The following is a 24,321-nucleotide window of genomic DNA, read 5'->3' as shown; positions in this document are numbered from 1 at the left end:
TTTCCTCTAAAACCAGCCTAAGGCTCCAGTCCTCATTGTTATGAATAAAGCTCTGGTTTAAATAGGAGTCTAGGAAACTGATCTATATGGAACCAGACCATTGTGGTCCATTCAGCTCAGTATATTCCCAGCCTTCCTGGAGATGCCAGGAATTGAACCTGGATGTAAAAACAGATGTTCTGTCACTAAGATACAGCCTTGTCCCTGTGTATAAAGCAAGAGTCGTGGTTTGGAAGAAAGGGCTGGTTTAAGCAGGAATATGGGAAGCTGCCTAATACCAAGTCAGGGCGTTGGTTGATTGAACCCAGTATTGTCTACACAGACTGGCAGCAGCTCTCCAGGATTTCAGACAGGGAGGGAATCTCAGCCCTAGCAGGCGATGCTGTTGGAGACCTTCTGGATGCAAAGCAGGTGTTCCTCCACCTTCCCCAACAGTCTGCCAACTTCCTTAAAGAACCGGGCGTCATACTTCAGATGCATTCTGAGCAGGTCACCCTCCTTTGCAGAAAATGGACTGCATCCAAAAGCAATGGTTGGAATCTGTGCTGTGCTTGCAGAGGTGGAAATAAAGGGCAGCTAAAATGACCAGAGGCTTAGACCGGAGCAAATCCTCTGCCAAGGAAGGTTGCAGCATTTGGTAATGTGGAAGGGAGGATGACACAGGTGTATAAAATACTACCCAGTGTGAAGGGAACTTGGGAGATTTTTCTCCCTTGTAATGCTAGAACTTTGGGTCGTTTGCAGAAATTGCCCCGCAGTAGGTTCAGGGCAGATCAGTGAAAAGACTCCTTCATGCAGTGTGTGACTGGCTTACGGAACTGGCTACCACAAGATGATGAGGGGCTGGGATTACTGCATTGCAGAGGGTTGGGCTAGATGACCCTTGGAGCCCCTTCCAACTCCACACTTCTATGATGCTTTTAAAAGGGGATGGCAGATTCATGGAGGAGAAGGAGACAGTGCCTCCTGGGAAGTGCAAGGGTGCTGGATTTGATGGAGGGCACAACAAATTAAAGAACGGAAGTCCAAGAACTGGGCTTCACATCAATTTCACAGGTGGCTGGCAACTCTGATTTTGTTGCGGCTTATTGTAAGAAGGGACTCGTCTACTAGAACCCGTTTAATCCCATGTGTGAAGTTTGCTGGGAACGTAAAAACAAGAGCACAAGAGCCTTCTGAACCAAGACAATGACCCATCTAGTTCAGCATCCTCTTTTCACATTAACCACCGAGATGCCTCTTCTGGGAAACCCTGCAAGCAGGATCCAAGCACAAGAGCCCTCTTGCCTCCTGAGGTTTCCAGGACTGGCATTCAGAAGCATCACTGCCTCCTACTATGGAGGTAGAACATAGCCGTCATGAAGGGGAGAGTTGCTCCTGTGGTCAATTCCTGCTTGCAGGTTCCCCGCTGGGGCATCTTGTCGGCCACTGTGCAAAGATGTTGGACTTGATGGGCCACCGGCCTGATCCAGCAGGCTCTTCTTCTGTTCTTAAGAAGGGACTTGTTTTGAGGAGTCTTTGTGGATATTTAAGTTATAATTGGAAAAATCTTAATAATTATTCATAAAGGAAACAGCTTATAAGAAGTAAAGAAGGAGGCCAGACACAGGATAAAGGAAGTCTTTTATTTGGTTGTTTGTATTGTTGTATGTTATGTTTATTGTATTTCTGTATTGGGGTGGGTGGGTGGGTTTATGTTGCAAATAAAATTTCCAATAAAAATTATTTTTTTAAAAAAAAGAAAGAGAGAAAAAAGAAGGGACACACGGGGTCTTGGATTGGTCCCAGGGCTCATACTCCAAATGAGTAAAGCAAAGGTGCAAACAACCAATAATTTGAGCACGTGCAGAGTGCCTCTCCCTCTGATGCTGAATTGGCACATGTGGGATTAAGGGCAACAGGGTGTGATTGGCAGGGTGTGGCAGTGATGACGGCTACTGGCTTAGACAGCTTTGAAACGGGGATTAGACAAATGCATCAAGGAGGAGGAGGAAGACGAGAGGTCCATCTCCAGGTAATTAGGTTGCGTAGAACTTCCATGTTCAGGAGCAGTCTAGCTCCAAATATATCACACAAGGCAAGGCGGGTGCCTTCATGCCCCAGAGAGCCCTCTGCTTGGCCACTGATGCAGCTGGCCTCTGTGGGCCACCATCCGATCTTCCTTGTGGTTTTTTCAATCCCTGGAGAGCTAGTGCAACATCTCTGCCCCCCACCACAGGCTCCCCCTGGGTGTGTGCTGGGCCCTTCCTTCCTTCATCAGGGCTGGGGGGAGAGAGAGAGAGAGAGAGAGAGAGAGAGAGAGACATTCCAATCCCTTCCTTTGCCTATAAAACCATTTCTTTTGTCGGTGGGAAATTTTTGCAGGGTGTGATCACCCAGGCAAAATAAAGAGCTCCTTTGAAGTGCGGGCAAGTTACTTAGTGAGCGCCTGGGGGTGAGAATCAGATTCCTCCCTCTCTGGAGCAGGGCAGGCCTGTCTGTACAAGCTGGAAGGCGAAGAGCAGCTAGCGAATGGCCCACAGCGGAAAGGAGAGAAAGAGAGAGAGGGAGAAGACTGCCAAGAGTGAGCTAGCAGGGTTTCCAGTGTGTGTCAGAGAGCACATCAACGCACCTGCCCCCGGACTCCTTTAAAAGACCCTTCCCTGCCTGGAATCATAGAGCTGCAGAACTGGACAGGACCCAACGGGTCATCGCCCTGTCTCAGCCAGTCTCTCCACTAGCTGCTGTTGTCCAGAATTTGTAGTGAATCGCTGTAGGAGCTTTGCCAAAGGGGTGTCTCAAGAGGCAACCCAAGAAGAGCCACAAGCAGAGCTCACAAGTGTGTGTGTGTGTGTGTGTGTGTGTGTGTGTGTGTGTGTGTGTGTGAAGGCCACCACCTTCCCTTACTGCATGTGACATTCAGAGCTAGACTGCCCCTGCACATGGAGGTTCTGCTGGAACATAATAAACTGATGATAAGCTCTCCCCCTCCATGCATTTGTCTAGTCTCAGGTTGCTGGAGAAGCCCTGTGCAGTGCCAGAGCACCATCAGAAAAGTCCCGTGCATCTGGATCGGGGCAAAGGTGGGGGGGCCATGTAGTCCAGCGACCAATCAGGTGCCCCGTTGGGAAACCCACAAGCAGGACCCGAGTGCAGTAGCGCTCTCCCTGCTTGTGATTCCCAGTGACTGGCGTGATTCAGAAGCCCAGGACGCGGGCATTGTTGCTAGAAGCTAGCCATGGATTTGCTTTATTATCTGCCATGAAATTGTCTAATTGGCTTTTAAAGCCGTCCAAACTGGTGGCCTTCGTGTGGGAGCAAATGATACCATGGTTTCAACTATGTGCTGTGCAGAGAAGCACTTTTCTTTTGTTTGTCCTGAATCATCATCATCATCATCATCTTCTTCTTCTTCTCCTTCAGACTTTTTAGTTTGGAGAAAAGGTGAGGAAGAGGCCACACGATAGAAATGTATAAAATTATGTGTGGCGTGCAGACAGGAGCTAGAGGAAAGCTTTTTCTCCCTCTCTCACAACACTAGAACTTGTGGATACACAATGAAGCTGAATGTTGGAAGATCAGGTCAAATTTAAAAAAGGACTTTTTCACGCAGCACAGAGTTAAACTGTGGAACTCCCTCCCACAGGAGGCAGGGATGGCCACCAACTTGGATGGCTTTAAAAAGGGTTTGGGCAGATTCATGGATAAGGCTGTCCTTGGTGACTGTCTTCTCTGCCTCCATGGTTGGTGGAAGTCATGCCACTGAATACCAATTGCTGGAAATAGGAGGGGAGAGTGCTCTTGCGTTCGAATCCTGATTTCTAGTTTACTTATTTCGTAAAACGTATATACTGCTTGAGTGGTTGGCCACTGGGAGAACAGCATGCTGGACTAGATGGACCATGGGCCTGATCCAGAATTCCCTTCATAGAATCATAGAGTTGGAAGGGACCCTGATGATTATCTAGTCCAATCCCCTGCAATGCAGGATCATACAGTTGTCCCATACAGGGATCAAACCTGCAACCCTGGCGTTATCAGATCCACACTCTAACCAACTGAGCTATTTGACTTCTTAAGTTTTTGTGCTTTTGCTGTTATTTATTAATTTTATCGGTCGCTTTTCTTGCTACCGCAACTCAACGCATGCAAAATAACACATGCATATATTAAAACCAGCATTAAAAAGAAAAAGCAGTCTAAAAGACACACACACACACACACACACACACACACACACACACACACATATTAAAAAACAAAATTCAAACCCTTGTAAAAACATCATGGATAGTTTAAAGTCCAAAGGCCTGATGAAAAATGAATGTTTTCACCTGGGGCCTAAAGATATGGAGCAATGGTGCCCAGCGAACCTCTCTGGGCAGATCATTCCACAAGTGGGGAGCCACCACTGAAAAGGCCCTGTTCTTTTGGAAACCCCCCCCCTCCATTGAGTTCTAGAATTTTGAGGGGGTGGGGAAATCTCCCTAATTTGATAATTTACAATGACCCATTTTGTATGCCTCCCTTCCTTGCCTTTTATCTAAACTAAAAAACAAAACTCCATATGTCGTGACTATTCCTTGGAGGAAAGTTGCTTCAGTCCCATAGAAGTATAGAATTGTTGAGCTGAAAGGAACCCTAAGCGTCATCTGGTCCAGCCCCCCCACAATGCAGTTCCATTTACTGGGCGCTCAACTAGGTTTCCAGTGCTGGGTTTTTAACCCACGTTTACATGGGTTTATCCCAAATTCAGGTTTATCCTGTCCTTTCTTATAAGGATACACCTGCTTGATGCTGATCTTTCTCAAGCCCAGCTGGATCCGCCCCAAAGGGGCCCATCCAGTCCAGCAATCCTGTTATCCCCGTGGCCAATCAGATGCCTCAATGGGAAACTCACAAGTAGGACCTGAGTGCAATAGCAACTCTCCTCCATGCACTTTCCAGCAACTGGTATTCAGAAGCATCGCTGCCTCCGACCCATCTAGGTCGGTGGCCATCCCTGTCTCCTGCGGAAGTGAGTTCCAGAGTTTTAAACTACAGTGGTACCTCGGGTTACATACGCTTCAGGTTACAGATCCTTCAGGTTACAGACTCCACTAACCCAGAAATAGTACCCCGGGTTAAGAACTTTGCTTCAGGTTGAGAACAGAAATCGTGCTCCGGTGGCGCAGCAGCAGTGGGATGGCCCATTAACCAAAGTGGTACCTCAGGTTAAGAACAGTTTCAGGTTAAGAAGAGACCTCCGGAACAAATTAAGTTGTTAACCCGAGGTACCACTGTACTTGGTTACCACTCTTCCAGTGATTCCAACTAAACAATAGGAAGAACTTTCTGATGGCAAAAGCTGTTCGACGGCGGGACAGGCTCCCTTGGAAAATGGCGGACTCTCCTTCACTGGGGGCCTTTAAGCAGAGGTTAATCTGTCAGGGATCCTGTAGCTGTGATCCCTGCATTGGAGGGGGTTGGGCTAGAGGACCTTTGGGGGTCCCTCCCAACTCCATGATTTGACGAGGTCCCCAGTGGCAACTGGGCGCTCCTTTCCCCCTCCTGCCTAGGCGCCCCAGCCTCTGCCAAATCCTGCCAGATGCCCATCCCAGGCTGGGACTTCTCCCTGGGCCTCTGGAAAGAGAGAAAAAGACAGAGTGCCAGCCAGTGGCTCCTCCCCGAGCCCAGGCGGCTTCTCTCTGAGGTGTGTTGGACGGGCTCCAGGAAAGCATCGAAAGGCTCTTTAATAATATCTGACGGCCGGGTAAGAATTCGGGCAGGCGGCCAAAGCACACAGAGCTTGTAATCGTTAACTCGGTCTGTAAACAGTTCAAAACGGCACTGCAGAGGCCATCAGTTATTACATGAGCCAGGCGGCTTTTCATCTCTCCCGCTCAGCCAGGCAGGCTCATGGCTCCCCCCGCCCTTTTCCTTTTTTGTTGCTCCTGCCTCCCTGCCGCAATGGCTGTGGGACCTGCTAGCAGGGGTGGCGTGCAGCACCCAGGTAGGCCCAGCCAGACAAAGGAGCTCCAACTCCAAACGGCTGACCTTCAAAGCTGCGCCGAGCCGAGGGCGAGTTCTGAACCCGGTGGCGGGCCTATAGGAAGCAGGCAGGGCCCCTGGTGCTGAATCAGGCCCTCAGGGTCCATGTGGCTCAGTGTTGCCAGCACCAGCTGGCAGCAGCTCTCCAGGATTTGAGAGGCAGGGTTCTCTCCCATCCCTACACTACCTGAAGTGAGCCAGTGTGGTTTTTGTGGTTAGAGGCTTGGACTAAGGCCCAGGAGAGACCAGGGTTCAAATCCCCACTCGGCCATGAAGCTCACTTCCTCACAAGTTTGTTGTGGAGTGACAGAACCACATATGCCCCTTTGAGCTCCTTGGAGGAGAAGGTGGGATATAAACACAATAATTTTTTTTAAAAAAGATGCTGCCAGGGTTTGAACTGCATGCCTTAAATGGCTGCTGGGACTTAGCTCCAGCACCTATTTTCAGTGATTATGTTCAAACCTGGAACTCATTATTCTTGTTAATTCCATCCATTGTATGCTATTATTGTTGTAGTTATTGCTACCGTAATCATCCTGGAACTTGGTTACTTTCCTGATTAATCCCCCCAATGAAATATCCTAAAAATTAGTACTAAGCTCATTCCACAGGTTCAAGCATTGCAAACATTTCTGCTGGCCAGATGGAAGGACTTCCCATCTGCCCATCCCCAAGTACTGTACACAGTTCTCCTGACCACCACCCCGAGCTGATTGGGGAAACCCCTTGCCCCAGTGGGACTTGTTGCATGGGCTTACGGTGCTCTCCCCAATTTGCAAAAGGACCAGAGCCCCCAAAACCCTATAGAGTTGAAAGAGGGATTAAGAAAGAGCATCACTTTTCTAACTTCCTCTTTCAGCCCTTATGTACATTTCCTCTTTCAACAAGCCTTTTTAATGAGAGATCTTTCCCAGTCCGCATCTGTCCTGGGATTGTTGTGATATGTCGCCATCCATCGCTTTATCTTTTGTTTGTTTGTCAACCTAGGCTCCTTCTGGAGGAAAGGAGGGGTACAAATTTTAATAATCATTTTCTTGAAGGAAGAAAATGGGAACCACCTTCACCATTTCATCACCAAGGGGGAAGTGTGTGGAAGTGGGGGTGGGGGCTCAGAGGCCTTGCAAACATCAGGGAAATACCTCAAGGATGTCCTTGTGCCCATGGGAGGCAGAGTGAGGACCCCTGCCTCAGACCCTATCCAATAACCTGCCCAATACAGTGGTACCTCGGGTTACATACGCTTCAGGTTACATACGCTTCAGGTTACAGACTCTGCTAACCCAGAAATACTCTGCTAACCCAGTGCTTCAGGTTAAGAACCTTGCTTCAGGATGAGAACAGAAATCATGCAGCAGCGGCGCAGCGGCAGCAAGAGGCCCCATTAGCTAAAGTGGTGCTTCAGGTTAAGAACAGTTTCAGGTTAAGTACGGACCTCCAGAACGAATTAAGTACTTAACCCGAGGTACCACTGTAACATGGCTCAGACTCTGCCTAATAACCTGCCCAATAGCTTGCCACACACTCTGCCTAATAACCTAAGGTTAAAGCCTCCTTTAGCCATCCTTCCTCCATCTTTGGCATTTTGATGTCCTGATTCTTTTCACTTACTGACACGTTACTGATTGACCTCCCCGGCCCAATCCTGTGGGCATCAGTGCCAAGGTGGCCGCTGAAAATATCAGATGGAATTTGTCCCCTCATGGTACCACTGGATTTTGATTTTGACATAATTCCCCCGACCCGTTGTCCGGCCTCAAGCATTCAACCTCAGTTTCCCCTCCGTGAAAATGGGCACTCTCAGTTCCGAAGTGCATTCTGTATCTGGATGGGTGAACCTCGAAAAACTCAGTCTCTGTGAGTTCTGATGCAATCTGACCAGATTTGGACTAATGTGAAAATCGGGATGTCATTTCCTTTTCACACGCCTGCAAATGTTGCAATAATAGAATCATAGAATCATAGAATCATAGAGTTGGAAGAGACCACAAGGGCCATCGAGTCCAACCCCCTGCCAAGCAGGAAACAACATCAGAGCACTCCTGACATATGGTTGTCAAGCCTCTGCTTAAAGACCTCCAAAGAAGGAGACTCCACCACACTCCTTGGCAGCAAATTCCACTGTCGAACAGCTCTTACTGTCAGGAAGTTCTTCCTAATGTTTAGGTGGAATCTTTTTTCTTGTAGTTTGGAACCATTGCTCCGTGTCCGCTTCTCTGGAGCAGCAGAAAACAACCTTTCTCCCTCCTCTATGTGACATCCTTTTCTATATTTGAACATGGCTATCATATCACCCCTTAACCGCCTCTTCTCCAGGCTAAACATGCCCAGCTCCCTTAGCCGTTCCTCATAAGGCATCGTTTCCAGGCCTTTGACCACTTTGGTTGCCCTCCTCTGGACACGTTCCAGTTTGTCAGTAATAACAATGCATTACTAATAATAGTAATAACAATGCATTTTTACTGTTAGCTGCTCTGGGTTCTCATGAGTGTATCTTGTAATTACCTTTTCACACTTCTGCAAATTTGGCATTATGATTATTATTAGTAGTAATAATGCTGCACTTTTACTATTAACCACTCTGGCCTCTCATAAGCCGAAGGGAGAGGAAAAATAAACTATTATAATTCCTTTTACTCAGTCAGCCCTTCCTCTCATGAGAGCCCAGGGCGGCTAGCAGTAAAAAATGTGTCATTAAAACAAAAGTAGAATATGCATTAAGAATCAGCATTGCATTATTCAAATGGGTTAATTCCTATTAAGTCCATGTGTGAAAATGCTCTTTTAAAACACATTTAAAGTGTGTATGTTAGGTTGAAATACATTTAGGAAGGCATATACTGAGATAAAATACATAAATGTGGGTTGAAACACATATTTCAATATAGATTTCTGTGCAGATCTTTTTTTGTTAAAATCAGATTAATGCAGAAATGGAACAGGGGAGGGAGCAATTTTTTTATGGACACATGTAGAAATGAGAGCCAGCGTGGCACAGTGGTTGGACCAGACCAGGGAGAGACCAGGGTTCGAATCCCTTCCTCGGCCACAAAGCTCACTAGGTGACCTTGGAGGCCAGTCAGCCTACCTCACAGGGTTGTTGTGAGGCAAAACATGAGGACCTTGAACATTGTTCACTGCCTTAATCTCATCAGAGGCTTATTGCATATAAATAAATAAATGGATATGAAGGAGTCCTGCTGGTTCAGGCCAATGGCCCATCTACCCCAGCATCTTGCAGTTATAGCTGCCTCTCCCACTGAGGGGTGCCAACTTGCCCCCGCATTGAGGGTGCACGGCATCATGTGACAGGTCTGCCCCCACCCGCCGCACTAGCAATCTCCCAGCAACAGCAGGGGGTAGGGAACGTGGAGCGTGATCTTCACCCTCCATGCCACCCTTGCCTGGCGTATGAGTGCTCTCCTGGCAGTGGCGGGGCATGACAGCCCCCTCAATATTGGGGGGGGGGAGCTCAACCCCCCTTGCTCACAAATATTGAGGGGGCTGAAGCCCCTTCCGCCCCCTATAGTTGGCACCCCTGTGCCTGCCAGATGTCTATGGGAAACCTGCAAGCAGGATTCGAGCATCAGAGCCCTCTTCCAGCCACTGGCATTCAGAAGCTTTGCTGCCTCTGACTGTGGAGCCATCCATAGCCGCCTCCTCCTGCCTTGGTGTTTACGCAGCCTGGGTCCAGCCCCTTCATGTCGCAGATTGCATCCCTGCTGGGAGTGAAGATAAGCTGTCCACTCGGAAGAGCTCCTCTATAAAAGCTTGTGCCAGTTTCCCCTTAACCAACCATGGAGCGAGGCGGGAGAGGAGAGTGGTGCTATCAGGCTTCCAGTGGAAGAGAGATATCCCTTGATCCTTTGCCAAGGTCCTGGAAGCAGGTGCAAGCTCACCTTTGGTCTAACAGACAAGGCGGCCCAGGAAAGCAGATGTGAGGCAGATGGCCCCTCCCCCCAGCATTCATTCATTCATTCATTGACAGTGTTTGTACCCAGCTCCTAAAAGTCTTTGAGAGCAACTGACGTACAATAAACACAAGAGAGTCCCTACTCTGCAGGCTTACAATCTAAAAAATAAATAAATACATGGCACACGAGGGAAGAGGGACAAGGAGGGAAGAGGAAAAATCAAAACTTGGGTACTGATTTCTAAATAGTTGCTATAATGTCTAGCTGGCACAGTGTGGGGGCCAGGAGGTGCCTGATAGGAGCTGTGTCTCCAGCAAAGTAGATGGAGTGGGTCTCTTGTTTCCCATCTCTCCCACTGAGGTAGCAAGATGGACTGACTTCCCCCAGGTGACAGGTGAGGGAGAGGAGGTCTGATGAGACTGGCATCTTCTGCAAATATTTGGGGCTTGGGGGGAGGTGACCGATGGAGCACCCTTTCTCCCCACCCATTTCTTCTTGGTTTCCTTTCCTTTCTGGACTCCGGATACCCTAGTGAAGACAGAATTGACTGATCGATGGATTGCATTGATTGATTGATAGACTGGCTGTGGTGTTGGTTTTCTGGATCCCTCCCCCACTAAGCAAATTCAGGGAATTTGTATGGGGGGGGGGATTTCCCGTGCTCTAGCCAGCAATCTAAATTAGCGTGTTTATTTTTCTTGCGTTTAGTAAACAAAGGGGGAACCTTTGAACGTGGCCACACTTGCCTCAGATTGAATTTGCAGCTGGCATTTTGCAAATGGTTGCTAAAGAACTTGTGAAATGGAAAATTTTCCGTGGAAAAAACGAAGGGCTGGGAAGAGGTTCCATTTTGGAAAAGTTTCTGCCCTACATCACTACATTACTGGATACCTGTGGCTTATTCCACCCTGAAGGGGCTCGGCAACCTATGTACATACTGAACATTTTGCATTTCCAAACCCCCACCCCCAAAACAAAATAAAAAAATTCCTTCCAGTAGCACCTTAAAAACCAACTAAGTTAGTTCTAGGTATGAGCTTTCGTGTGCATGCACACTTCTTCAGATACACTGAAACAGAAGTCACCAGACCCTTCTATATAGTGAGAAGGTGGGGAGGGGTATTACTCAGAAGGGTGGTGGGAATGGGTGATTGGCAGATAGCTGTGATGAGCCTGTTGACGACTCTTAACGACTGCAATAGGTCTTACAGGAAAAAGCAAGGGGTGAGAAGGTGAAAAATGGCTTTGTCATGTATAATGAGATAAGAATCCAATGTCTTTGTTCAGACCAGGTCTCTCCATGGTTTTAAGTTTGGTAATAAGTTGCAATTCAGCAGCTTCTCTTTCCCCAAAACAAGTAGAGTTGTAATGATCATAGGAGCAGATCTCCCACCCCAAGTAGCCTACGCCCTAGAGATCGGGGAGGGGGGGGCGGTTTTGGTGCAATGGTACAACATCTCAGCAGCCCTGGGTCTTCCGGACAGCTTGGATTCTGGACCCAGCTCTCCTTCCGCAGGGCAAGTAAATTACTTTCAGGGTTGTTGTTTTACAATCAGTCTTAAAATTTGTGAAATAAATAAGTAAGTGCACTTTGGGATGAACTTGCAAGCCCTGAGGTGCTTAGTCAAAGCCATCTCTGTCCAAGGAAGAATGGGACAAGAAATTCCAAAGGGTCCATTATGAGCACTTGGGAGAAACTTGCACAACCAATGGCTTTGAGTTGCAAGATAGGAGATTCCAACTAAACATCAGGAATAACTTTTTGACAATCAGAGCTGTTCGACAGTGGAATGGTCTCCCTCGGGAGGTTGCGGACACTCCTTCCTTAGAGGTTTCTAAGCAGAGGTTGGATGGCCATCTGTCGGGGGTGCTTTAGTTGCAATTCCTGCATTCCAAGGGGGTTGGACTAGATGACCCTTGGTGTTAATTCTACAATTCTATGATTCTAACCTGAGGTGCTTAGTCAAAACCATAACCATGAGATGATGTCGTCCTTGTCGTCTGGGTGGGTGGGTGACTTGCAAACAGTTACCTCATCTGCAAAAAGAATTCTCTATGTGGGCTCTGTCAAGAAAATTCCCGTAAACTGGATTATTTTGCTCATTTATTAAAAAATATTTGTGCTCCGCCCTTCATCCATTACTAGGATCAGTTAAACTGGAAGTGAGTTCACTCTTTTTCTCCCTCAGGCTTTTGATGATGACCAACTGTTACCAGATGGTGTTTGTATTCGCAGCAACAATTTCCCCCTCTAAGAGTGGTTTGGATGCCCTGCCCTCAGAGGCGGATGGAAACCATAGAATCATAGAATTGTAGGGGCCCCAGGGGATGCCCCTGCAAGGCAGAAATCGCTACTAAATAATCCCTGGCAGATAGCCATGCAACTGCTTCAAAATCTTCAATGCAAGAGCGTCCGCCACCTTCTCACGTAGCCCATTCCACTGTCGAACGGCTCCTACCGTCAGAAAGATCTTCCTGATGTTTAGTCAGAGTCTCCCTTCTTCTCATTTGAACCCACTGGATTAGGTCCTCCCCTCTGGAGCAGCGTGAAACAACCTGCCTCCATCTTCCGTGGGACAGCCATTTTAATATTTGAAGATGGCTATCTTATCATATCAAACCGAGCCGTTCCTGGGAGAAAACTGATGATCGAGTCCTGGTTTTGTTATGGAATGGAGAGGTGAAACAGGCAGTTGACACAATTGCCTTTGAGCACCCTCTGCAGCATGGTGAAAGCCCAAGTGGCAAATTTGGTATTATGGAGAGCTCTGGGCGATGAAGCAAATGGCTCAAGTTGCGCTCCAAAGCTGACCAAACACTGATTAGCACACATAAACCGTGCCTGCCATGTGAAAATGGCTCATTTTGTGGCTTGCACTGCAACCTCTTATAGCTGGCCAGCAGAGTTATTTTGGACGGTCTTGAGGTTTACTGACTCCCACTGTGAGGGAGGGACCTCTGGAGCTTCCAAGGACCTGCTGTGACCAGCTAGCTAGGCATTCCAGGGCTAAAGTAACTAATCTTTGGAGCGACCTTGAGTCCTCAGTCATTGCTTCCAGCACATAGTGGAACGATGGAGCAGTGGAACTCTCTCCTGCAGGTGGCAGTGATGGCCACACACTTGGATGGCTTTAAAAGAGGACTGGACAAATTAATGGAGGCTATTGATGGCTCTAATGGCAGCAATGCTCCTGAATACCAGTTGCTGGGAGCCACAAGAGATTGGATTAGTGCAATCCACTCTATGTGAGGCCTTCCTTGCGTGATCTGGAAGCTGCAGTTAGTGCAAAATGCTGCAGCGCAATTGCTGAAGAGACCGAGATCCTATCAGCATATAGCACCTCTGCTCAGAGATCTGCCCTGGGTGCCTATTTGCTAGTGGGTCAAGTTCAAGGTTTTACTCTTGGTATGTAAAGTGCATAACAACATGGGACCATTTTGCCTGTGAGATTGTCTTACCCCATATACACCCAGTCGACCGCTTCAGTCTGCGGAACTGGCGCTGCTGCTGGTGCCACATAATACCTTTGCAAGAAATCCATCTTTTAGTGTGGCAGCACTTATACTTTGGAACTCCCTGCCTCTTGATATCAGGCAGGTGCCTTCATTGTACTCTTTTTGGTGCCTGCTAAAAAACACTTTTGTTAGGGCAAGCCTACCCAGATGTTTAGAAAGTTGATGCAAGTTTTAATCTGCTTTTTGTCTATAATTATTTTAACTTTTTGCAAATCTTAATTTGTTATTAATTATTCCCATTGATAATTGTATTGTTTTATCTCTTTTGTAAACCACAGTGAGGGCTTTTTTCCAATCAAGTGAAGTATATATTTTATGAAACAAATAAAACAAGTCTAACTAGTGCCCTCCAGATGTTGCTGTACTACAACTCCCATCACCCCATATCCTTCACCATGCTAGCTGCTGGAGCTTCTGGGAGTTGGATTCTAGTCATGCCAAGAAGGCTCTGGTATATAGCTATGGTAGAGATGTTGACAAAGCTCCAGGTCAAGCCTGTTACATTGTATACTTAGTTGCCTTTGAAGTGTTGCTGCATACCTCGTGGCTTCACCTAATACTGCAATGCAGTTTTCACTGCCGCATCTCCATGGTGATTCCCCCTTCCTTTCTCTCCCCGCAGTTCCACCCCCTGTCTCTGTGCAACACCAGCGAGGATGAGCACACGGTCCCAGGATTTGTCTCCATTGTCAAACTGGAACGGCCTGAGCGAGATCCCCACCCCTGCCTGTCCTTGGCCAACAAGGTATGTGTGTGCATGTCGTTGCAATCAGAGCAGACCTGACAATCTCCTTTCCTCCCACTTTGCAAAACTTTGTGATCAGCTTCCCACACTCCTATATTGCCAATCAGGAGCGCAGCGGCTCCAATCTGCATTCCATTTCTATCTGCTAAATTTATATGCATAGATGGCTCTGGGTTAGTTAAAAGGGCAAAAGCCCAGGGTCCCTCCAGCGCTGCCCTTTGTGGTATATCCTGCTTCCCTGTAAGCAAGGTAAAATAGCTCTCCAATTTTTCATAGGCTCTGTGTCCTTGGGATTTCCACTGCGAAAAGGCAGTGCAATTTGGGGCAACATCCCTGATGGAGTCCCTGATCAGTCCTTTGTTCCCAGTTCATTGCCAGTAGCTGGAAATTGCAGGATGGGAGAGATGCTGCTGCTGCTGCACTCACGTCCTTTCAGGTTTCTCATGGGCACCTGGGGGACCACTGTGAGAACAGGATGTTGGGCTAGCTGGACCCTTGGCCTGATCCAGCAGGCTCTTCCTATGAACTTTAGGAGCTCCCTCCCACTGGAGGCAGTGATGGCTGCCACCTGGCATGGCTTTCAATGAGGACTGGACAAATTCATGGAGGGCAATAAGGCTATTGATGGCTACGATGGCTATGCTCTGCCTCCATGGTTGGAGGGAATAATGCTTCTGAATGCCAGTTGCTGGAAGTTACAGAAAAGGAGTGTTGCTGTTGCACTCAGATCCTTCTTGCGGGTTTGGCCGCTGTGAGAACAGGATGGCGGCCTAGATGGGCCCCTTTGGCTCCGTCCAGCGGGCTCTTCTTGTATTCAGTGGAACAATCTCTTACGAACTTTGCACCTGCAAAAAGGCTCCATGTAATATTCTACAGGAATGCTGCCTCTTTCTTCTCCTGCTAAGCCCCAAGAGCGGAGCTTAGTGGATCAAAGGGAATGTGCTCACCAGCCAACCTCATGCAATTCGGCGCAGTTCCTCCGAAAGGCCTGTTCCCCGCGCTTGGCAAAACTTTGCAACAGCCCTTTCCCTGGCCCCCACTGCCTGCACAAGCAAGTGTAAGAGTTCCTCTCCTATTAAACAGAGCACTGGTTCGATCCTGTGGCCAGGAAAGGAAGCTGTGGGCAACCAGTTGTGCCCCCGGCAGCTTGAGAAGTGGGAGACCTGCTTTCAGCAGCAAGCTTGTTTCTTGGACACCTGCAGGACCTCACCTGCCGGAATCCGCGAATCTGCAGCTGCAGGATAGCTCAGCTCGAAGGTCTTGCCAGTTGCAAACTGGCCAAAAGATTTACCTGCACCGCCGGTGATTCTTTAAGCGTTGCTGTATGAAGACTCTGTTTGGGGCGAAGGCAATTTGGATGCAAGAGTGGAGATGGGGAGTGGAGATTTTGGAGAAGTGTTAATCCACCCTTTGGGGGATTTTTAGTTGCTAGTAGAAAAGGGCCGCGGTCATGTGGGTCGCTTCATGGCAACCTTGAGCCTTCCGTTGTTTTTTCATGAGGGTGGTGTGGTTCTTTCTCCGAGGGTAACCCTGGAGCCCGAAAGTGCCGCCTCCACCTTTGATCTCCCAGCTGGGAAACTCTGCTGCTGACCTCCGACCCCTTTGCTCGAGGCAGGCTCTGCAACTGCCAAGCCAGCTTGCTGGAGTTATTCTGGCAGGTACCTGCTTGCACACGCACTCCAAGGAAGCCCAGATCAAAGGCAGCCGGCAGAGGCATGAGCTAAGATCGTTCAGGCCCTGCACTTTGCTAATCAGACTTCCTCTCTTCCTTCCTAACCAGGCAGCAGTTAACTACTTCCATCCCAGGATCTGGGCGTGAGACTGTGTGGAGCTTAGAAAGGGTGAAGAGGGCTCTCTCTCTCTCTCTCTCTCTCTCTCTCTCTCACACACACACACACACACACACACACATACACACCGACCCTCCGCTGGCTGAGAGAAAGCTTTCTGTACTGTGCATCGTTCTGGCTGCCTCACCTCAAAGAGGATATGGCAGGGTTGGAAAAGGTTCCGAAAAGGGCCAGCAAAAATGATCCAGTGGAGATGAGGGGATGAGGAATGGTTGCAGCATTCAGGACTTTTTAGTTTAGAGAAAAGGAGAGCCCGAAGCAGCATGGCAGATGCTTATAAAATGACGGGTGGCATGGGGGAAAGAGGCCAGTCACTGCTTCTCAAACTAACCTACCTCACAGGGTTGTTGTTGTGGGTATTAAATGAGAAAGGGGAGAACCATGTATATGCAGCAAGTAAAGAAATAAATTTCCTGGAGTGGATGGGCCCTCTTCTAGGTTGCTGTTTCTTTCCACAACACCCTGGGAGTGTCACCTGGACAGGCTGCAAAACCCAATTCATTGCATTTTTAAATTGCGTTCATATCTCTCCTTTTTCTCTCTCTGGAGCTCAAAGTGGAATACATTGTTCTCTCACCTCTTCCTTTAACACCTCCTCACAATAACCCTGTGAGGTAGATCAGGGTGAGAAGCAGTGACCAGCTCCCAAAATCACAGGCAGTGAGCTGTCAACTGGGTACGTGACAGGATTTGAACCTGGTCTCTCCCAGGTCCTAACCACTGGCTCTTTCCTAACTCTGGCAGCAGAAAGGTTTCTGGGAAACAAATTGGGAGGCCCTTCTGGGCTTCAGAGTTCCCTGGGTTTGGGAAGAGAGAGGAGCTGTTGGGTTAGTTGCGGTGTGTGTCTAATTGCAGGGACGGCATAAGCCAGGAGTGCCACCCGCCAGCCTCTCTCTCTGTCTCCCTCTCAGATGGGTCTGGCACAGCCCAGGAGAGGCCCTCTCTCTCTGCCAGCATTTCTTAGCAACAAGATCTGGGCTGCTCAGTTCCTCCTCGCCCTCCTTCCGAACCCCCACCCCTTTCCATCTGCAGAAGAATGTAGATTACAGGCTGCCCTTTGCATTAAATTTCCCCGGCGGAGAGGAGGAGTTGCCACGTGTCGTCCCACGGAAGAGAAGGCCCAGTGCAAACCACCAGTTGTCAAGGGCTGAGAACGCCGTTCCTGATCTGAACCCCCATCCCCCTAATCCCCCCCCCAAAGGAACAGCTCTGAGCCTTGCAGCAGCATGGTCTCCATCAGTACTCCTGAGCATGTGCAGAGAGAATCAGCTCTAGTATCAGCACCGGGCACTTCCATCAGGGCAAAGTACTTTGATGCTGGATTTAAATGTGATGCTGGATTTAAATGTGTGTTTTCATGCCTTTTTAACTACGGATTCTACTGCTTCGTGTTTTGTAGTGATGCCTTGGAAGTTTTCCAGCTGCCTCAAATCTCAGTTTGGGAGATGAGTGGGCTATAAATGCATAAAATTTATTTATTATTGCATTTATACCCCACCTTTTTCTCTCCAAGGCGTTCAAGGCGGCCTGTGCACTGTTCTCCCTCTTCCTCATTTTAATCTGCACAACAACCCTGTGAGGTTGGCTAGGCTGAGAGGCACCTAGCGAGCGCCACATATGAGCGGGGTTTCAAACCCTGGTCTCTCTGGAGTCATGGCCTGACACTCTAACCACTACACCACACCACTATTAAGAACAACAATAACAACGATAACCTGCCGTCTGTGCCCTGCCTCCGGTCATGTTCGGAGTGCCCTATGCCTTGAGACACAGCTCTGCTCCAGAGCTGACTTTTCTGTCCCTGGAGATCCTAGAGTGAGCAAAAAACAAACACCTGTGAGTGCCTCTGAGCACGTGCAGAGGTTCCCTTTGGTGGGCCCTGAGAAGGAGGCGCGAGGCAGAGTTGGGGATCTGTGGCAGGCCTCTGTTTTGTTTGCTGCCTCCGTCTGAAGGCAGGCCTCCCGCCCCGGCTCCCTCTCCGCACCAGGGCTGGCGAGAGGCCCTGACGGAACAGCTCAGGCTGCCCCGGGCTGCGGCGAGGCTGGCCTACGCTTCCCAATCCCCGGCTTTGATGTGGAGCCAAGCGGGTGGTTTCTCTGGGGCCTGGCGGGGATCCAGTGCCAATGGGAGGCGGGGGAGGGAGGCAGGTGAGCCGGCTGGCCAGGGAGGGCGGAAGGGGACTTGAGGTAGGCCCGGGAGTGCCAGGCGTTTGCAGGGTGAGGGCGCTTTGCTCCACCAAAGGCAGGAGCAGCACAGAGCAGCCCTTTGTTCCTGCAGACAGGGCAGGGCAGGGAGCAGAGGGGAGGGGAGGGGCCGGCTGGCCGGCTGGCTGGCTGGCAACAACAGCCCTCCTTGGAACACCGTTGTCGTTGCCACACCTGGCTAGCCCTCAGCGAGGGGTGGCAGAGCTCTGGCCCACCAGGAGGCAGGGAAACGGGCACCGCTTTCTCCCCCCTCTTGGGGTCTGCTTTGTGCATTGCACAGAGACAGAGAATGGTGGGTTTCCTACCTTTCTCCTGCCAAATGAGAACCAGAAAATTGTAGAGTGCGAAGGGATCCCCCCAGGGTCATTGAGCGCAACCCCCTCAAGGAGAAAATCACAGCAAAGGCTTTCTCTCTCTCAACCCAGGTTTGCTGGGTTCAGCTTTCTGCCCAGGGGGGTAACAGCTGGGGTGGGAATCAAGTTCAACCGCCGACCCCACGGCTCTCTCTCTTTCCTATTTGAACATTTTTAAACCAGTGTCATAAGAGAATCAGGGTCAGAGAGGGGAATAAAGGAAAAACGACCCTACTAATAACAGATTATTATCATTCTACCCAAAAGCCCCACAAGAAGAATAAACTGTGCATTGAAGAATGTATCGTTGGGGAAATGTTGAACATTTTAAAACCAGCTAGCATGGGGAGGCTTGTTCACTAGCCCGTCGAGCAATTCTGCAGTTGTATTATGTATATGCAAAACAAAGGAAATGACTTTATTAGCCTGGGATAATCAAAGAACCAACTTGCTGGTTTTCACCAAAGCCCAGTGTCTTGTTCCCAAGAAAGGACAGTATCTGGGAAGCCCTTCATGAGCAGGGCAGGGAGTCAAGAGCCCTCCATGGTTAAAACCATGTTCAAGGAGGCTTGCAACACGAAAAGCTTTCTGTGACTGCCAAATTATAACAAAAGTAGCCGCGGGCGATAAATAAAAGCACTTCAAAATGTACGTGGCGAAATTAAACCATCCCCACATAAGTCAAAATGAGATATTAAAATAAGAGACCAAAAATTAATATCCGTAACATCAAAATCAACATCACCAAAATTAGATCTTGACCCCAACGGAAAAGAAATCCTAGGCAATACGCCACTTCAAGGGTCTGCAGGCATCCTGAGAGGCAGGTCTTGAAGGACTCTGAGCAAAGATGGCGTCTTTCAGCCAACTGGCTGCCCTCAGGCATGCCAGGGGATGTTGACCAGTTGCCGGCACTGAAGGAAGAGGCAACTTGGAGTCTGGCTGGCTTCTGTTTGTGGAGTGCAGCTGGGAATGTGGCTGCCCCAGGCGACAAAGTGTCTTGGGCTGGCCTAGGTTCCGCCTGACACGAGAAGAGCATTTTGGGTGGGGGGAAATGTCAGGCCCTTCAGGACTTTGTATGCGGTCCTCAGGGATCTCTCCTGGCCACACCCTCCTTGAGTGTTTTTGCCTGCCTGGGATGTGTCCTTCAACTCTGGCTTGCTTGTAAGGAGGACACAGAGGGTGGGTGGGTGTGAGAGAGGAAAAACACACCTGCTGTACAAAAGTAAACTTCACATTCGCTGCTCCACCCACGTTTGCCTCCGGCGCCAACCATTCCTGGCATGCGGCCCCCATAAGGCTGCCAAGAAGGGAATGTGGCCCTCGGGCTGGAAACGTCCCCCCCCCCACTGCTGCTGCTCAGGCCGTGATACAGTTGCCCAGGGGACCACAACCACTCAGCAGGCCACCTGCGCCCTCCCTGTAAGTCCTGCACTGCAGGGAGTTTTACTAGATTCCCCTTTGGGCCCCTTCCAACTCTTCCATTCTATGATTCCCTGATTCCCCTTTGCTCTCTTTGGACAGGCCAAGCTGGCGGGAGAGAGAGGAGCTCGCGCCGTCCTCTTTGACATCACTGATGACCAAAGTGCTGTCGACCAGGTAAGGAGACTGCTGTCTCCCTCTCTCATTTTTCACAATTTTGCCAGGAGGCCAACAGCAGGTGGCGCCAGAGCCAATGGCAGGCAGTAGTGTTGTCCCCATCCTCTTCTCTGCTGAGATCTACAAGGGGCAACACTAAGACTAAGGAGGAGGAGGAGGAGAGGCTGGGTGAGGGCTGGATGAGAGCAGACTATCCTTTTTGAGCAGCTTCCTGTTCGCCCTGATGAACCTTCCCTCACTGCTGCTCACCAAGGCAAGAGTCAATGGATTTTGGATTTTCTGTTTGCAAAATGTTCCTGTTGTTAATCTTCTGTAATATTTAGGGCAGATCCAAACTAGCTATGTACTGTATATTCAGCATGTGTTTAAGGCACATGGCTTCCCCCAAAGAATCCTGGGAAATGTAGTTTGCCTCTCACAGAGTTGGTGTTTGGCAGCAACCCTAAAAAGAAAGGACAATTCCCAAGACTGGTGGGGTGTCATGTGCTTAAACCATAGGATTTCAGAGCTGAAAGGGACCCTGATGATCATCTAGTCCAGGGGTCAGCAAAGTTTTCAGCAGAGGGCCGGTCCACTGTCCCTCAGACCTTGTGAGGGGCCAGACTATATTTCAGGGTGGTGGTGTGAATTCCTATGCCCCACAAATAACTCAGAGTTCATTTTAAATAAAAAGCACACATTCTACTCATGTAAAAACACCAGGCAAGCCCCACAAATGACCCAGAGATGCATTTTAAATAAAAGGACGCATTCTACTCATGGAAAAACATGCTGATTCCCTCACTGTTCGCAGGCCAGATTTAGAAGGCGGTTGGGCCGGATCCGTCCCCCGGGCCTTAGTTTGCCTTCCCATGTTCCAACCCCCTGCAATGCAAGAATACACAGCTCTCCCATATGCAGGTTGAACCTTGGCGTCATCTGTACCACACTCTAACCAACTGAGCTACCAACGTTGACGCAAAAGACGCCCCAACTTTTCAAACCAGTTGGTTTCACACAAGCTCTTTTGCTCCTGCCTTTGGACCTGGTATCTTCCTTAGCTCAGGCATTGCTCCTCCGCTGTGTCGCTGCAGTCTTCCTGTCCAGGTGGCCGCTCACCTTCTCAGCTCCTTTGCTTCTGGGTCTCTTTGCCCTGAGATTCTTTGTCCTTTCCCGTGACGGTGTGTGTGTTGATTGCTAGACATGCAAATAGATATGAGAAGGAATGGCATGACAGCCCCTGAACAGAAAAGCACAGATCCCGTAAGCTAGGGAAAGCCGTGCTGTTGTTATTATCAGTGTATTTATTTATTTATTTATTGCATTTATATTGCACCTTTTCCTCCGTGAGGTCTCCTCATGTAATGCCCACAAGAACCCTGTGAGGTAGGTTAAGCTGAGAGGCAGTGACTGGCCCAAGGTCACCTAGTAAGCTTCAAGGATTCGAACCCTGGCCTCCAAGATCCTAGTCTGACACACTAACCACTACACCACACTGACTCCCAGTTCCTAAGGAGAGGGAGTGGTTCTTCTGAATGATGGATGACTGGTTTGCCAAGCTCAGCCTTTTAAACTTCTGCTTGTGTGAGCAATGAGGATCCAGAGGAGATGGTAGGCAGACCTGCCCAAAACATTTCACCGCCCGAGGCACAGAAGTCCCTATCCCCAGCTTTCTCACCCCCCAGGCAGGGAAAATGTAAATGAAACCACTGACTCTGTGCCTCCCACACATGGCAGTGCCCAAATTCTTCCACCTGAGGCATGCGGCCTCGTTTCGTCCTGGTGTTTCGGCCTGGCCTTTTCCTGTAATGAAACCTGGCGGTGTGTGGGAAGCACAATCTCCAGCTCTGCAAGAAGTGCCGGGGCTCAAATATCCCCAGGTAACCATCAGGGAATTTCCACTCCAGATCCAGATTGTGTGGAAAATTCGAGACACACACACAGAGAGAGAAACCTGACTTCTTCATTCAACACTTAGTTACCGTAACTTGTGGAACTCCCTGCCACCGGAGGCAGTGATGGCCACCAACTTGGATGGCTTTCAAAAACTGGACAGGTTTATTGGTGGCTACTAGCCATAATGGCTATGCTCTGCCTTCATGGTCTGAGGCAGCAATGCTTCTGAATGTCAGTCGCTGGAAACCACAGGAGAAGAGCGGGCTCTTGTGCTCGGATCTTGCTTGCTTCCGAGTGGGATATCTGCTTCACCGCTGTGAGAATAGGAGGCTGGACTAGATGGGCCCCCTCTTGGCCTGATCCAGAGGCTCTTCTTATGTTCTTAATTCTCGGCCTCAGGCATCAAAATACATGGCAGCTGTGGTTCTCCTCACAAAAAACTCCCAGGTTACCCATGCACACATTTTTTTGCTGGGTTGGGCAAGGCCACAGCAGAACTTCGAATCTCAAACCTAGGCCTTGCCTGGGCTGTTGGCTGGATGGATTCCTCGAGTTCTCCTCAAGCCTATCAACTAGGGCGTGGAGTGGGGTTCCCAGTGGCACCTGGTGACATGCAGCTCTCACCTCAAAGGTTGTCTCTCCACAGCTGAGAAATCCACGAGGGCTCAGTCACCCCGTTGTTTTGATTTGGGGCCACGACGCCGAGCTGCTGATGGGCGTGGTGAACAACAACCGAGAAGCCCACGTGAAGATTGAGGTGAAGGAGATGGCGGCCTGGGTGAGTTCTTACTTAGCCCCACTGCTGCACCTCTCTCGATCCCTCTCTGTGCTGGGCTAAAATCAGCCTTGCAAGAAGTGGCTCCCTCTTGTGGGCTCCAGGTGCACGAGAGTTCCAAAGCTTGGGTGCAGCCACCGAGAAGGCCCCCTCCGGCGTCCCCACCAAGTGGGCTTGTGAGGGTGGCGGGATCAAAAGAAGAGCATCCCCCAAAGATCCCAGAGCCTGGGCCGGTTTGTATGGGAGAAGACAGTCTGGAGCTAAACCAGGTAGGGCTTATCTAACCTCTTCTCTCTGCAACAGCCCGACTATGATGTCTGGATACTCCTCACCGTCATGAGCACCGTTCTGGTGATCGTTTTAATCTTCATTGTCCGTACTCGTTGTCAGCCAAGCAGAGATCGGGTAAGAGCCCTTGGACAGATGCCAGTCCTATTCTGGACACCCCAAACTGCTTCCCAAGAGCCCCTATCTATCTGTGCCAATATCCTTCATGCCTTGCTCAGATCAGGGACCGGTAGAGTCCCAGACCCACCTGCCCGCCTGCTGTTGAAATAGGTATCTGTTCATCCAGGCTTTTGAGACATGAATGTTTACTGAAATTTCTGCAGCTGGTATTGCTTTGTATTTTTGATTTTAGAAATGCATTTTTAAAGGTTTTATTTTAATACTGTTGCCTGCTCAGAGCTCCCATGGGAGGAAGGGCAGTAAAGATATGGAATCAGTCAATCAATCAGCGTATTTCCAACAAGGCAAGAGTCAATGAATAGGGGATTTTGTGCTTGCAAAATGTTCCTGTTGTTAATCTTCTGTATTATTTAGGGCAGATCCACACTAGCTGTGTACTGTATATTCAGCACACATTTATAGCACGTGGCTTCCCCCAAAGAATCCTGAGAAATGTAGTTTGCCTTTCACAGAGTTGGTGTTTTGCAGCAACCCTTAAAAAAAAAAAGTACAATTCCCTGGACTGGTGGGGTGTCATGTGCTTAAAATGTGCAGTGGTCCTATTAGTATAATATACAGTGGTATCTCGCAAGACGAATGCCTCGAAAGACGAAAAACTCGCAAAACGAAAGAGTTTTTCGTTTTTTGAGTTGCTTCGCAAGACGGATTTCCCTATGGGCTTGCTTTGCAAGACGAAAACGTCTTGCAAGTTTGTTTCCTTTGTCTTGCAAGTTTGTTTCCTTTTTCTTAAAACCGTGCATTCACTTCGAGGAGCAACTCATAGCACGCGGTGTGGTAGCCTTTTTTGAGGTTTTTGAAGACTTTTGTGATTTTTGAAGCTTTTCCAAAGTCCGTGCTTCGCAAGACAAAAAAATCGCAAGACGAAAAAACTCGCGGAACGAATTAATTTCGTCTTGCGAGGCACCACTGTAGATGCTATTTGTATACAGTGGTGCCTCGCAAGACGAAATTAATCCATTCCATGAGGCTCTTCGTATAGCGGTTTTTTTGTCTTGCGAAGCAAGCCCATTGAC

General features: G+C 49.1%; 1 protein-coding gene across 3 annotated transcripts in view; it reads left to right on the top strand.

The window, feature by feature from the left end:
• The window catches only part of RNF43 (ring finger protein 43), a 52,656-nt gene that overhangs the window by 17,388 nt on the left and 10,947 nt on the right, over nucleotides 1-24,321 (top strand). For 2 of the 3 annotated variants that reach the window (XR_014151897.1, XM_081843817.1), the window contains exons 2-5: nucleotides 14,062-14,184; nucleotides 20,116-20,190; nucleotides 22,712-22,843; nucleotides 23,144-23,245. Coding sequence is in view for 2 of the 3 variants with exons in the window: in XM_081843817.1 (XP_081699943.1) it covers nucleotides 14,062-14,184; nucleotides 20,116-20,190; nucleotides 22,712-22,843; nucleotides 23,144-23,245 (432 nt within the window). In the remaining variant the exon portion in view is untranslated. Of the gene's footprint in view, nucleotides 1-5,551; nucleotides 5,732-14,061; nucleotides 14,185-20,115; nucleotides 20,191-22,711; nucleotides 22,844-23,143; nucleotides 23,246-24,321 lie in introns of those variants that run through there. The other variant, XM_081843818.1, reaches the window with a different exon arrangement.

Source organism: Podarcis erhardii, assembly GCF_964252035.2.
Source record: "Podarcis erhardii genome assembly, chromosome: 16".
NCBI lineage: Eukaryota > Metazoa > Chordata > Lepidosauria > Squamata > Lacertidae > Podarcis > Podarcis erhardii.
This window is presented reverse-complemented; position numbering and strand designations above follow the sequence as displayed.